Here is a 14,978-nt window from a genome sequence, read left to right on the forward strand (position 1 = left end):
CTAGAGGAATTTCCAAAGGCATCTCCATAGCTGTCACTGATTTCTCTGTGGCTTAGGTGCTTGCTATCAAAAATCTTGCTAAGGCACCTTCCTGGTCTGCTAAGATTTCCTAAATACTCTGTGAAAAGTTGAACTCTAAATAGCTTGCCGAAAGATACGCAGAATGACTTTGATAAAACTTAGAAGAAAATACAGATCTCGAAACTTCTTGATTTCTGCTTTAAAACCAAGATTTCCTTTTCTTTAATTAAAGTCATCATTTAGGATGCTCCATGTGGAGGACAAAAGGAGAAAAAAAAAACAGAAGGAAAATTTGTATAAGTGGAGATGTTACTCAGGGACTGAGAACATATTTGTTGCCTTATCTACTGCTTTTTTAATCTCAGGAAATGCCAGGCAATTGGAATATGAAGATTGGTATCTTTTAAATATATCGACACTTGGAAATCTTCTGGATTAAACACCATTACATAACTCTTTCCATTAATGCCTTAAGTTGATGAAAAAGCTGAACAATTTCAAGTCCTTTTTTTTTTTTTCCTAGAGCTGGATGTGAGGAGGCAGGGGAGGTTCTTGAGCAAGGCTTATGCCCCGGAGCTGGGCGTGCTGCCTGCGACACGCGGGCAGGTGTTGAGGAACTGGCTTCCTCACCTCGCTCTGCCCCGAGTGGGAACCGACAGAGGAGGCACAAATCTGTGGCTGAAGGGGATGAATCCTCAAGGTGCACGGAGGGGACAGCAGGAAGGATTCCTGCCACCCTCAAATGGGAAAAGTCTTCCCCTTAGCAGGCAAAGCGTGAGGTCTCCGGCGCCGGCACTGGAGAGGTGGCTGAGCCTGCATCCCAGGTGGGATTTGTAGCGGTCCAAGAGGGAGTAAGGAGTGCGCTGGAAGTCTGCGGGCAGAGGTTTTGTCTTGTCACTGAGATCCGGCAGAGCAAAGAGTTGAGAGGATCCCTGAGCCTCCTCCTGCCTGTCTCGGAGAATGAAACGTCCTTTGTTTTGCCTCAGTGAAGCCACAGGTGTGGAAAATTGATCGAATGGAAGAAAATATGGGCCCGGAGAGCATCTCCTGGGCCCTGCAGCCCAGCCACATCTTGTGTTCTGCACTTACATAACATAGCAAGATCCATCTTGAATTACGTCTTTCTGTCTCTAATAGCCCCCTGGAAGGCTGCCAGGGCTGCTCTGATACCTAGGAATCATCTTCTAATTTCCAGCCTAAATTCATTGATGGTCAGTTTACAGCATAACCACTTGTTCTCGAGCCAACACTGTCCTTCGGCGCAAATGCTTCTCCTCCCTCCCGGATGTTGAACCTCTCTGCTGTGTTTATTGACTGTAATTATCTTCCCTCTCGGCCTCTGTTTCGGCACGCTGAATAAACCCGCCTGTGCTAACCTCTTTTTTAAAGTAAGGTTTTTATTCCTCTTGTCATACTAACCGCCCCCCTTTCACTGGCTGCCACTTGAATTAATTGTTTTTCAATGCATGATAACCATTACTTCATCTGGACCTCGGAGGAGTTTTTTCTAAAAATTTCTATATTGCTATTAATACAGTATCCCACCTATATTATCTCAAAATGGCAAAACTTCTGGCTTGCTCCTGACAGGGAAGGAGGGAAGAGAGGAGATTTCTAATGCTGGACGGATGGGATTCCCTGGGACCGTTCTCGTTCCTGGGCTGCTGCTGTGCATTACCACCCCTCTCGTGTGTCACAGCACAACCAGCCCTGCAGATAAGCAAAGTCTTGGCAGAGATAATGTGTCACAGTAACAAAATTTTATCCCTGTCAAAATTAGCATTTGGAGGGCACCCAAATGGTGTTACGAACTTTACAAATCAAATGGAAGACATGCCTCTTGCTGTAAGGAGCCTATTTCCACATGGGATGAAATGACTGAGTAAAAAATGATGTGGAGAGCTGGAGCCAAGAAAAAATGGACACTATATTATATTATGCGCATCTTGTCTATATCTTTACCAGACTGATATTTTCTAGTCTATACACTATATTCTCACAAACATTCTCCAAGATACGAATATGGAGGACATTAGTTTCACAGCAAAATGAGAAGTCTCACTTGGCCAGAAATGCTGCACAACTTACTTTTATGCTTCTGCAGATGGCAAGAGTCACATTGCTGCTGCTGCCTTTTAGTTTATGCTTTAGATCAAACTTCCTCAGACATGCGCCAGTGTGGTTGATGTAAGTCTGGACAAAAATGGGAGCACCTGTGCCTACAGAGCTGCAGGATGGATTCAGACACCCTTAAACAGGAGGTTTATATATATATTTGTTAGTAGGGGGTGTGAAAAAGGAGTGATTTTTTTCCCCAGAGTGGACTTCTATTAGACTGAATGAAAGAATTGTTTTGTGTATACTAATCCAGTTCACGTGCTCATGTGCTCATCTCTTCGGATGCAAGCTGGTTTATGACACAATAAATAGATAGCAGGGTGAGTCTACTGCTAATGACACTGTACCCCTTAAAAAGAAAAACTGCTGAGGTTACTCATGGCATTATATAAAAGTATTATGTGCTGAGCAATAACTATGAATGAAAGAAACATGTTGTACTTTCAGTTAAAAGGAATTTTTCTCTCTATAAAATTTCCCTTTTGATAGAGCCAGTTGGAAACCTTCCAGCTAAACAGATTTGGTTTGCAAAATATTTTGGGAAAACATTACAATTTCAACAAACTTCCTGCAACTTCCTGGTGGCTGTGGCGCTCTGGGTCCATGCCACCAGGACAGCTTCACCTCCTGTCTTTTCCCCAGGCAGGAGCTATTTGGTGACTACTGGCGTTGAAATGAGGGGAGAGGAGAAAAAGCATCTCTCCCTCTCACCCAAAGCGGGCTGCCGGCACACGTTTGCCACGTTGGCCACCTGCCCCAGGAGATGGGCGACGGAGGGGAGCTTCATCAAAGGGGATCTCCCCGGTCACTCGCAAAACGTAGGTGACCTGGCTCGTGGCAGGGAAACTGTACTGTGGGACTGGGGAGGAGGGCTCCCCCACATCCAGGAGAAGCGCCGGAGCCAGGGAGCTTGGCAGCCCCAGCCGCGCTGATTGGAAATGACGTACCCGCTGCCAGCTCCTGTGCTGCCCGCACTGCCCACGCTGCCCGCGCTGCCGGCCGACACGCTGGCGCGACTCAGCCCCTGCTCCTCTGCCAGCCCGGGGGAGGCAGGAGCGGTGCCGATAGGAAGGGTGCCAAGCTCAGGCGGCACTCGCTCGACATGCCGGGGAGTGTATTTTGGGATGGAGAGGTCAGGTGGTTAATCGAGTAGAAACAGGATGATACGCCGTTAAAGTGCCATGGACTTGCTCTGCAAGCGCGCTGGTTTAAGGAAAGATGGGGAGATGCAGACGTGTCCATAGAGAACATAAAAATATTGGCATTTAGCGTATTGCACAATGGAAATAGTTGGCGGGTCCCTGATGTTGACAGCCTGTTTGTCTGTTTTTGCAGGGAGCTACGAGCATGTCAATCTGGATTCTCGAAAGTGCCTGAAAACTGCATTTTGCAGCAGCAAACAGCGGAGGCAGAAGGACAGCCCCTTCGAAGCCGGCTCTGAAACGCTGCTCTGCGAACGCTTCTCAGTCTATTAACCTACGGCCTATTAAGCTGATTTAAAAGTGGTAATATTAAAAATGGGGCAGGATATGGCCATAGTAGGAACAAAGCCATTTTAATTCCCTGGGCTTAAATGCCGCCCTTGACTCTACTCCTGTGTTTCACCGGTTCATGGGAACCCTGATAAACTTGGGCTGTTTTTGGTGGAACGAGATTACGATAGCAAGGACCTTGAAATGTCTCTTAAACAAAGCGTATTGCACCTGGAGGAAGACAAAAGGCTGGCTTGTAACAAAATAATCTCTCGGTCATTATGTTTCTTGCTAATTCAAAGAGTTGGTCTTTAAATGATCTCTCTTGCGTTGCTATCGGTGCTAATTCTGCTGCTTCGCTTAAAGATCTGTCAGCAATTTTATTACAGACTCTTGTTTCTAGGGGTTTTAGGCTTGGTCATAAAAGTGTGGTCCCAGCTGAAACTTAACATATAAGGTTTCAAAATTTAAAAAAAAGGAAAAAAAAAAAACAAGCGAGCAAACTCAGGTATTTTTAAGGCTATAAAAGCGTAAAAAGAACCAGAAGCATGTAGCTTAAAGTAATTACAATGATTATTTGTTTTCCCTAGACAGGAGAAATAGCTGCTTTTTTTTTTTTTTTTTTTAACCTATGGCTAATTAATAAGTCACCAGTTGGAAACATTGTTTGGGCTAATTCGGAAAAAAAAATATTGAAGTTATTTAAGTGCATATGTTTTTGGATGATATTCCTAACCCTACTAGTTAGAAATTTATTTATGCAATTTATTAACTCAACATTAATGCCTCCAAAAGAATACCTTCTTGGTCTGATGACTTACACATTGAAAATATTTCTGTTGACCCTGAAAAAAATTATACCGTAAAACAGGAACCATATAAATTCATATTTCTGTAAAACTCTTGAATTACAGATCTACCTCCTCTGGTTAACATTAACCAGTGTAAAATTAGTAATTATGTATTTAGTATCTGGTTCAGGCTGGTGTTAGAAGGAACTCAACCGTAACATATAGATAGATATATTTATAGTTATTGTATATATAAACTTAAATGCTTGTCAAGGGTCTTACCTAAACTTTCCTGAACAACACCCCAGCACAGCTCACGTGGCTCTGTCTATTTTCTTTTCCCCTCTGTCCACAGGAAGGGGTGAGTTAAGGTTGAAGCGTTGGCCAGGTTTGGAGCTTTAACTGAATATCTTTACTCTGTGAGTGTAGGTCAAATCCTTTGACATTATACGCTTGGTACTGGCACAAAGTAATCTTTCAACTTAAACCATGTGTGATGTGGTGGAAGATTTTTCTCCCCTCCTGTTCCCCTTTGGTCTGTGAATTGGCTATGGTTAGATCTTTCAAATGAACAGGTGTACTTTCTCCCTCCTTGTGATATGAAAGAAGCATAAAACTCGATTATAGCAATTTATGGTCTCTTAACTTGCTTGGACTTGTATCCATGACACAAGCAGCTTTATGCTCAAATTCAAGACTTGGTAAAATAGGAAGTTAAAATTAACCTCAATCCTTTTATAGATTAAAACCTCAACAAATAAACAGTGATTTAGTGGCATGGCAACCTGCCCCTTTAAATCCAAGAACTAGTCTGAGATGTCTATTTTGAGTTAGTTTTGTTGTTTAAAAAAAGATAATTGGACTTGGATGAATAGAGAAGTAGCCTGTGATTCATACTGGTGTGACTTAAAGTCAAGTTTAATGCTACTACTTAGAAGTTAGCGATGTATGGGGTTTTATGCCTTATTTTTTGCCTACATAAAAAGCACTCTGTGCTCTCTTCAATAAGAGAGTTTCAACAGAAGCGTTTCAGGATGCAAAGATGTGCAGATAAGTATAGCAATACTATGGAGCAAGTTGGATGCGTGTTGTTTTTGGAGGACTGTGCTCTGAAATGTAGCGCTGTGTATTAAAAATAGGGAAAAAATTAAATATCCCATCTCCCTAGAGGTCATGCAGGAGATCAGCCGAAAACCAATCATACTTTAAACACCGAGGACAAAATGATGGTGCTGGAGCTCCTTCCCACCCTAGCTCTTTTCCCCCGCTGTGATAGCGTGACCCTGAAAAGACGAGCCCTAGAAATTAAAAGGCGCCTGCAGCAGAGACAGTCCCGAATGAGGGAGGCTTCGGTTTGGGGCTTATTTTACTGATAGCGACTGCAAGCCTCAACAAGTTGCTCAATGGATAACGCACACGTTTCAGAGGCAGAGGGGAAGGGGAACGGTGAGAAAGCAGCCCGATAGGTGAAGAGGAGGATATCAGTAAGGAAACGTGAGCAGTTCGATTGCTATCGTTTTCTGAGCTACGTCCACAGGTGAAATGCATTAAAATCTTGTTTGCAAAGAGCAAAGCAGAGCAACGTACTAAAACTATTTCTGGAGAGAGCAGCTGAGTCCCTGGCCGAGCGTGAAAAGCCTATCACTCTGAAGTCGTACAAGCGAGGGACTTTCACAGGGAACCAGGGAAGAGGGATACTTGACGTTAAACCCGATACTCTGGTAAGCATATAGTGTTCCCAAGAAGCTGAAGAATGCAAGTCTGCGACCGATACCTCCACCCACGTAGCCGCTGGCTGCTGAGTAGCCATAATAATACGTGCGTTTTCTTTTATAGGAACAGAGCTGTGCGCAGGAGACACCCAACGTGGTTTGCTCTGCAAATCAGAAAAACTGATTCCAGGGGCTGGGAGAGGTGCAGGGCTGGATCCTTTGCCTGAGCTGACCTGGCATGGCTCCAGGGAGGCAAGGAGCTGTGTGGTCCTTCCAACTGTCTTTTTTGCCCACCTCTATCTACAGCACGGCCCGTGGCAATGTGTTGATTTATTTCCCATGCTTCTCAAAAATGCCTGCTTCTGCTCACAGCGAAGTCAGCGGCAGATTTGCAAGAGATTTCACTAAGTCAAAGACCTCTCTAACCCTAGGAATAAAATGATGCAACAACCGTTTGCCTTAGGTAAGCGATAACCTTTTCTGCATGCAACAAAGAGTACCCTGGTTTTAAAAATAAATGCCGAAAAAAGAACTTATTCCAATTCGCGGTAACTATTTGTCCCCAAAACCCCAGCAGAGAAGCTCGACTAAGGCCGTTTCATTCTGCCTGGAAGATTAGAGGAAAACTCCATTAGGTACATCTCACTATGAATCTGCATTTTGGTACGCGTTTTGCAGAACACGTATCAGCTGACGGTTTAGCGACCTGATTCACTACTCACCCAGTCCCAGCCGACCCCAGGGACAGAGTTTGTTTTAGAAGGGACAGGCTCAGCTTTAGCAGTGGTAAACAAGATGTCAAGCTAGATGACTTGGTTTCATTGGCATCATCCGAGTCTGAGCCTCAGAGGCAATCAGGCTCCTGAGTCACCGTTTTGCACGTTTTCGTTCAAATAAAACCCACTGGATAACCACCAACCACGGAAATACGCTCAAACCAGCCTGCCCATATTAACGTCTTAGCACTAAGAGGTTGTCTTCAGGGGACAAAGCACTTTGCCAAGGCTTTCTTTGATACTGCCTTCCTGGGAAATGTCAAAGCGAGGTGCTGACGGTATTCCTCTCTCATTCAAGCACACAACGTGATTTATGAATGCACACCTACCCATAGAAAAAGGCCTGGCATAATGCATCTTTGCAGGAAAACAACGACTTTCAAGGTATCACAGTTCTAGCATAGGTGAGGTTAACAAACACCATGAGCTGTGCTGACACTGGGAAGACAAGACAGTACAGACCCCTTAAAATCTGTCAGGTCTTTAGAAATACAGACATATGTTAGGAAGCCCCTCCTTTCACTCTCACTCCTTAAAGGCGGCCAAGGAGAGTCCAGAAGAGATGGAGGGATGAGGGGCAGCGCCTGTGAGCCCCCACGCTCCGCAGGCTGGCGGGGTGGAGGTGGGCGAGCGGGGGGAGGATTTCAGGTACTTACCCTGAATCTGACTCTGAGGCTGAGGGTTAAAAGCAGTGGTGTGGTTCAAGGAGGCTCGTGGGTTGGGTGTGGGGGCTGGGTGGTGTGGGCTGACCCTCATGGCCGTACGACGCAACTGCTCCAGTTCACTCAGGCGCTCTGAAAAGGACAAGCTCCCGGGCTTTGTCTGCTCATCTATTTTCTGACGATGTCCTATTGTGGGAGGGGGGGGAAAAAGATCAGAAAATCTCACTGATACATGAGGTCTGTTGACTCATTTTCTTTTTAAAAAAAAATTTTTTCTTTTTTTTTTTTTTTTACCCCCTCATCTACTGGCAAAGTGCCTAACCAGCTAGCGGCTGTCTGAAATTAAACTGAAACCACCTCTCTGCAGGAACAGGAGACACAAGCAAGTCATGCATCGTAACCGCATTGTGGGGCAGCCTGAGACGTGGCCTAGTGTGAAGAACCAGATGCACTGGCAGTTGCAGTGCCGCCTCACACCTCGCACCGGGCCAGGAGGCGCTTCTAAAGGGAGGGCTGTCTGCAGGGAGGCAGAAAAGGAGGAAACATTGAGCGGCCCCTGTGCTAAACCTGCACTGGAATAACTCCTCAAAAATTGAATCCCAGATTGTCATAAGGTACTCTAATTAGACAAGTGCTATAGGGCTATAAAATAACAAACCCAAACAAATCCCATTTTTGGATCCTTTTGCAATGGATTTACAGAGCGAATTAGGAAAGAAACACCAGAAGCTGGCAGAATTGAAACTGCGGGCTAATGAAATCTCTCTTAGTGGCATCGGGAGCTTCAGAAACAGGAGGTCTCACCAGATATCTGACTATTAGAGAGTAGATGCTGACATTACAGCATCGGCCAGTGCAGAGAGGACTTGGTCATGGCCACAGGGGAGGTAGAGGGTCCAGCACTCCCCAGGGCAGCCCTTGGAGCACCGTCGCCATGAACTTCTGGTGCTGCGGCCCTGAGGGGCTGGGAGGGGACAGGGAAGGTGCTGGAGATGCCCAGCTCCAGCGCAGCATCGGGGCACGTCCAGATTCAGCTGGAAGGGCCGACACATATCTCATCACGGGCAGGACTGGTTTCAAGATAAGCCTTAGCAGCAGAGAGCGGTACGCAAGGGCTAAGGTAATGCATTTCTAACTGTTGCCTGTGGCTGCTCTTCGCGCTCGGATCCTTTGTGTGTCAACCTGTAACCGCAAAGACTGCACACAGAGCATACAAGAGGGACGTCTTGTCTGCTGGAGCACTTGCTCTCTGGTAGGCATGATGAAAGCACAAATTTTAAATCCTTTCCCCACCCCCTTAAGAGCTAACAACTTTGCAAACCATTTTTGTGTCCATTGGTTTCCAGTCTTATGAGATATCCTTCAAAAGTGGGGTATCTTATCCTGGAAGGCTGCTGACACCACGCTTTGGGACTGAAACGGAAACCTCCCTAGAAGACTTGTATTTGGTGAAATGTCTGAAATGGGATGGTTCAGCCACGTTCCCAACCAGATGGAATCAAAACTTTCCTTTGTAATTTCCCCCCATCCCCCAACAGGGATTTTTCTTCTTAAAGTCCACAGAAAAGAGTCCTTCAGCAGAAAGCCCAAAAGCAGACTGTCTCTGGCACACAAGTTGTCCTTTCAAATATGCTGTCTCCAAATGGAGGGCAAGATACTGACTGCAATGAGTCTATGAGGACATACCCTGACCCCATCCGTATTTAGTCAACGGAATAGGATACCCAGCTCCAAAAATGTCATTTTCATACCTTCTGCTTGGGGACCTTCTTGTGGAGCAGTGAATGTCATTGTCCCTCCTTTTCCCCCAAACCCAATCCCATTTCTGCACGTTGCATTTTTTTCAGGAAATCAGCTGCCTCGTGAATCTTTGTGGCTTATCCCTTCCCCTTCTTCCCACAGGACACGATTACCCTGACGGGAATGCATGTCAAATCTCTAGCCCAGAGTTCAAACATCTTTTTTTCTACTTGTTCCCTTGAAGAAGGTGGCATTACCCTTGGTTTCTGCTGAACACCATAGTTTGCTGTCTATCTGCTCCAATTTTCATTCTGTTGCCATGAAGAGTTGCCTTCTGCAGCTTTCTTTGCATCTCCATCCTTCCCGCAAGGAGATGGCCAGTGCTGTTCCTATGGTGAGTCCTCTCTCAACTCACGGCTACAGCAGTGAAACAGACTGGCACAAAACTCCTGAAAATAATCCACCGTGCCCTATTCCACACATCCTCGTAGTATTTAATACATAAACATTCATAAACATCCAGCTTCCAATTTTGAGTATCAGTGAATAAGCAGCAAAAGATCTCTGAAGAGCTCTGTATGCCCCTTACTCTACAGAGCACTCTTTCAAGCCACCCTAACAGCTCAATCAACACACAGGACCGTTTTATGCACTAAAAGGAAAATGTGCATTTAAAAGCAGTTCCCAGTAGCTGCATTTCTAAAATTAAATTTTATAACTTGTATTATGGTTCCAAATCACAGTGGCTCAGCAATTCTTCCTGTTGCCAGGCCCTTTGGCACAGCTTGAACTGTCTCAGATTCCACACTGTGCTGTAAATTATCCCAAGAGGGGGAAAAGAAAATTGAAATATAAAAAGACATATTATATAGTAGCAGTTTCATCATTAAAGAGACCCATTAGGGCTTCCAAAAAAAAAAAAAAAAAGGAAGAGAGAAGCAAAGAGAGAGATGAAAAAGACTTTTATCTGACATTCTGGTTGGTCAAGAGCAAACGCTTCATTTGTCAGCAGTGCAAAGCTGGATGTTGCCTCAAGCCTTGGGCTCCTGACCCTGGACTTGAATGCAAACACACAGAGTCATACAAGATGTGTAAAATACCTCATACATTTGGATTATTTTAAGCTTCAGCAGGCTGAACCCAGGGCTTGCAGAGCCAAGAGCCAGATCCTTCCAAATCCATCCCCCCGATGTAATTTACTCCTAATCTCAAATTCAGCTCAGACATCTTCTGCTTTTAAGTGAGCACACCAATGCCAAGTTTGACCCCCTGCTACCCTACCATCTCCTCCTACCTTCCTGCCGCTGCCCTCCCGGCATCCCATGCTTCGCCTGCCTGGCGCGAAACCAAGCGTCCCGGCAGCGCAATGCCGGGAGCTAGCAGCCTCGCACGGAGGTGAGCGGTTCCTCTGAAGCCAGCACGACAAGGGCTGCATTAAGGCTGCTGAGGCAGGAATTAACTTTCCTTCTTTGAATCTAGCTCAGGCACTAAATTTGTGTCGAGCTGGCACACAACGCCGGGCAGGGCAGACAAACCCGAGCTCGTGAGCAAACCAGCGAGCAGGCGGTGAGCAGGGCAAATTAACCCTGGCACAGCATCCTCCCGAGGTCACCGCAGGGCACCCCGCTCCCAGGCCAGCTCCCTCCGAGCCGATGGGAGTATCTCTGCCCGTCTCTGCACCGCGCATCCACCGAGTGAAACTCCTGGACTCCCCCCACCCAGCCCTGCGCTGCTCAAGATCATCCTGCTGAATTTTGGGCATCGAAGGGGGGTGCTCCAGCTAGCAGCCTCCCGCACGGGGCCTCCTCCGTAGCCTGGGGGTACCCGTGGTGCCTCAGCACATCCAAGATCTGTCTCATCCCTTGGGCTTGTGGAAATTCCACTCGTGTCAATGCATTTGGGGAAGAAAGACCAGCACCATCAGGTTCCTTCTCAGGGGAACTCTGCTGTTGTTTTCACCCATACGTTGTAATTTTTGGGGGGCAACTACCTAGAATCAATGCCAGGCTTCTGTCACCTCAAGATGTAGCTCCAAAAGTGGCTCTTTCCCTCCCCCCCCGAATCAGGAGAGCTATTTAACCTTTTGTCCTTTGCTGACTGCTGCAGGTAGCAACATAGAACCTGTTTCACATGAAGGTCTGCAGCAGGAAAGTGAAGAACTGTGTCAGAAAAATGTAACAAATATAAATGGTTTTCCCAAGCCACTATAAATGCACAGGCAGAGCTTTGCTAGGGTGACTTGTATTTTCGTGTTTATTAGCTTTACTTTGAAGTTACCCTCTAAACACCTTGCTTAAAGAGCAAGCAAGTTGTCCTCAGTTCACCCCTGTAAAGCCCAGGACTATTATTATCCCCTTTTTATAGGTGAAAAACTGAATGGCAGAGAAATGAGGTGACTTGCCCGTGGTCAGGCAGTGACCCTGTGGCAGACGCTCTTCTCCCAGCTCAGCGCGGTGACCACAAACCCAGGGTTCCCCTTCACAGGAGAGCAGCGTGATGCAGGATGAAAAAGAGTGGCGGGAAGGCACTTGGAAGCTGGTGCGGCTCTGCCGAGCCGGCAGTTTGGCCAGGAGGATCTGCCACTTTTACAAATCGGATAGGACTTTATGGAAGTCAATCAAACATCCAGCTGTTGAATGAAGAAGACTTTGGACCAGAGCTCACAGAGAGCGCCAGCTTGCCATGAGATGGCACCGCTGTCCTCTTTCCCTCCCCACATCCCCATACTTTTTGTCAAGAATCAATTTGCAGAGTAAAGAAAAGGGCAGCTTTTTTGTTTTGGTTTGGGTTGGGTTTTTTTGCCTTGGGTTGCAGAGTCAGTGTTTGAGAAGCTGGAATAAATAGGACATCCAGCCTGCTTAGCTAAACCACAGGGTCTGGGGTTTCTGGACAATTTTTTTGTCCTTATCCGTTTCAAATACTGTCTCAGTGAGGTGAGGCAGGGTTTTTTTATGTAGAATATTAAACAAGGAGGGCAGAGAAAACATTAGCTTTTCCGATACTTTTACAGCAACGCAACATGAAAGTGCTTTCCCTCTTAATGGGAGGGAAACGCAGTTTTATAGACTTTAAGAGACCGTGGAGCGCTCAGCTTGGCCCGTGGCCATCTGGTCGGGGCTCTGGATGCGGAAACAAGAAGAACAAAGTGCCTTGGCAGCCCCCATTTTTGTGCACATTGGGCACTCGTTGGCAATGGTTGCTTGGGCTGGGTTTCGCTCCGCAGCCAGCCCCGTGGAGATGACAGCAGCGCTCCAGGCTGCCTCTGGGTGCAGGAAAAGAAACAGGTCTCCCATTACCTTCCTTTTAACCTAGTTTTTAAAAGCGTCACTAGATACCTATCGGGTTCAGAGGGGAAGAAGCAGAGACTAAGGAAAGGCATCGCTACTCTCATTCTGCCAGCTGAAGTTACCAAATTTCCTGTGGGTACCCAGGGCAGTTTTACAAGTAAACACTGCTGAAATGGATTAATGAACTTTTTTTTTCTTTTTCTCTCTTAATCAAGTCACAGGACGAGCAAACTCTTCTGTCACTTGCTCTCGATCACTCACAAATCTGACTATTTGGAGCTGGTGCATCGGGAGGTACTAACACCCACAAAAGGTTTGGGCTCGGGGTGCTGGGTGTCTGATGGAGACCACTGGCTCACGGCTGCTGAGCATCCCAGCCAGAGGCAGACCCGAGCAGAAATGCCACAGGTTTTCATGTGTATTATCCACAAGTTTTCTGTCCCAAATCAGCAGGTTGTACTTGTGTGGAGATAATATAAGGGGAATTCAATTAAGTGGAGTCCTTTCTCCCCAAGGGGAGCAGAATACCTCCCCCTCTCTCATCTGCCCCCCCCCCCCTTCCCAGGTGGAAATGGTAACTTTTCACACTCAAAAAGTGGATTATACACAGCAAAATGCAGCATCTGGCCAGACTTTGCCGAAGTAATGAGTGACTGATGAGACCAGACGCTTTGGTTTAACCAAAGCTGGCTGCTTTGCAGCCACGCTGGACCTCGATCCAAGCATCTCCTCTTTTCAGGGCTGTTTGTGTTCAGGGCTTTGGTTTGGCTCCAGCTCTAGCAGGGTAGAAAATAAGCCATGTTTCATTGTGTCCTGTTAATAAAGTGGCAAACATTGTTTTGTGCCATGGAGCTAAAATAAATCCAATTATTTTGTACATAATGAAGAATAAGAAGAAAACATACTCTTTCACATTATTCTAAGAAGTGAACACACTATTTTTAGTGCAAAAATTTATATACTCTTGTAAACAAAAGTGAATTAAAGTATAATGCCTCTATATTACTACCAAGCTGGGAAATGCAAATGCTTGAAAATCAGCCAGCCTGCTTGCAAATAAGCATTTTTTTTTCTAACAATAGAAATAGTGCCTTAAGTGCATAAACCAGTAATATTTTTCTACGTGCCAGATATCCCAGATATAAAATACTTTGCACATTCTTTTTCCCTGAGTTCCTATCTGCACAGGAACAGCAAGTAGTATAACTTTCCTAGGACACCTCTGGCTGTGTTTTCAAACAGATCTGACCTGATCCTGCAGAGATGTATGCACATGCCTAGCATAAGGCACTAACCATCACTACACAGCAGCCCATGGGGCTCTAGGAAATCACGCTTGAAGATGAAACCAATCTGCAGAGTGGTTTCCTCTCTAGCCTCCATCACTTGGAAAAGACATATACCGCACTCAGACATTAGAAAGGTCAGTATGGGACAGCGTCAGAGCTCACCAACCTCTTGCACAGTGTTAAAAAAATAATGTAAAAAGTTCCTAAAAAAGGAATTAGACACACTGTAGGATATTTTCTCTTTTCTCAGTTAAAAATAATATTGCTGTGGAGAGGAAAAATAATGGTGATGGTAGTCAGACTCATCAGCAATTATATTTTTTGTTGTTTTTCTTAAGCACTGTACAACGCAAGCCTTCTTTCCAGACAGAAGGAACATCATGGTAGAGAGGATATTATGCTAAACGTTTTAGTGCCTTGTCTGTAATTACCAGCAGAATCAGTGTTGGTCATCAGACCCGACCTGACTGTAGATGCTGGGAATCGTGTGAATGAAGCTGGGTATTACACGACTCGATGACCAGGCTGACATCCAGCCGCCCTTCAGAAGCAGAATGCCGAGCAATGCCAAGCACAGACATTCTGACACCGGGAAGCCCTTCCAGCTGCGCTTCTCCTATCAGCTCCCTGGCAAACCTCACCCTTTCTGTCTCTCTACGGAAAATCTGCTCGTTACTCTGAGTAACTGCAGACAGACTAGACGTTTCAGGTACGATCCTTTGCTGAGCATTTAATTTTTTCCACCAGGTGATCCAATTTGGCTACGTGTTGAACAAGTGTCCAGTGATATCAACAAGGTGAAGACAGATTTACACGGCAGGTTCCCTGCTCCCCAGTAACTCCCCACTTCGCCTGGGGGAAACCCCAGGTAGCTACTTGCACCTCTGTTGGGGGGCTAGTCGCCCTGCTGTAATGACATGCACCTTGAGCAGCTGGTGCCTTTTTGGTTTTTTTCCTATGTGTTTTCACAGTAGTTAAACAATATTTTGGCTTTTTTTTTTTTCTTAACTCTTCTTTTTTAAATCAGTGCTTTTTAAAAAAACCCCACTCAAACAGACATTATAGATAGAGCAAAATTTGCGATGAGAGGGAGTCCTGCTCTGGAACAAA

General features: G+C 45.8%; 1 protein-coding gene across 5 annotated transcripts in view; it reads right to left on the reverse strand.

The window, feature by feature from the left end:
* Positions 1-14,978, reverse strand: part of RUNX1 (RUNX family transcription factor 1) — a 175,724-nt gene that overhangs the window by 28,192 nt on the left and 132,554 nt on the right. For 3 of the 5 annotated variants that reach the window (XM_054839967.1, XM_054839956.1, XM_054839976.1), the window contains one exon: positions 7,547-7,738. The exons of the other annotated variants lie outside the window; for them this stretch is intronic. In XM_054839967.1, coding sequence (XP_054695942.1) covers positions 7,547-7,738 — 192 coding nt within the window. The remainder of the gene's footprint in view (positions 1-7,546; positions 7,739-14,978) is intronic. 5 annotated transcript variants of the gene reach the window in all.

This window comes from Grus americana, chromosome 1, assembly GCF_028858705.1.
Source record: "Grus americana isolate bGruAme1 chromosome 1, bGruAme1.mat, whole genome shotgun sequence".
NCBI classification, from domain to species: Eukaryota; Metazoa; Chordata; class Aves; order Gruiformes; family Gruidae; genus Grus; species Grus americana.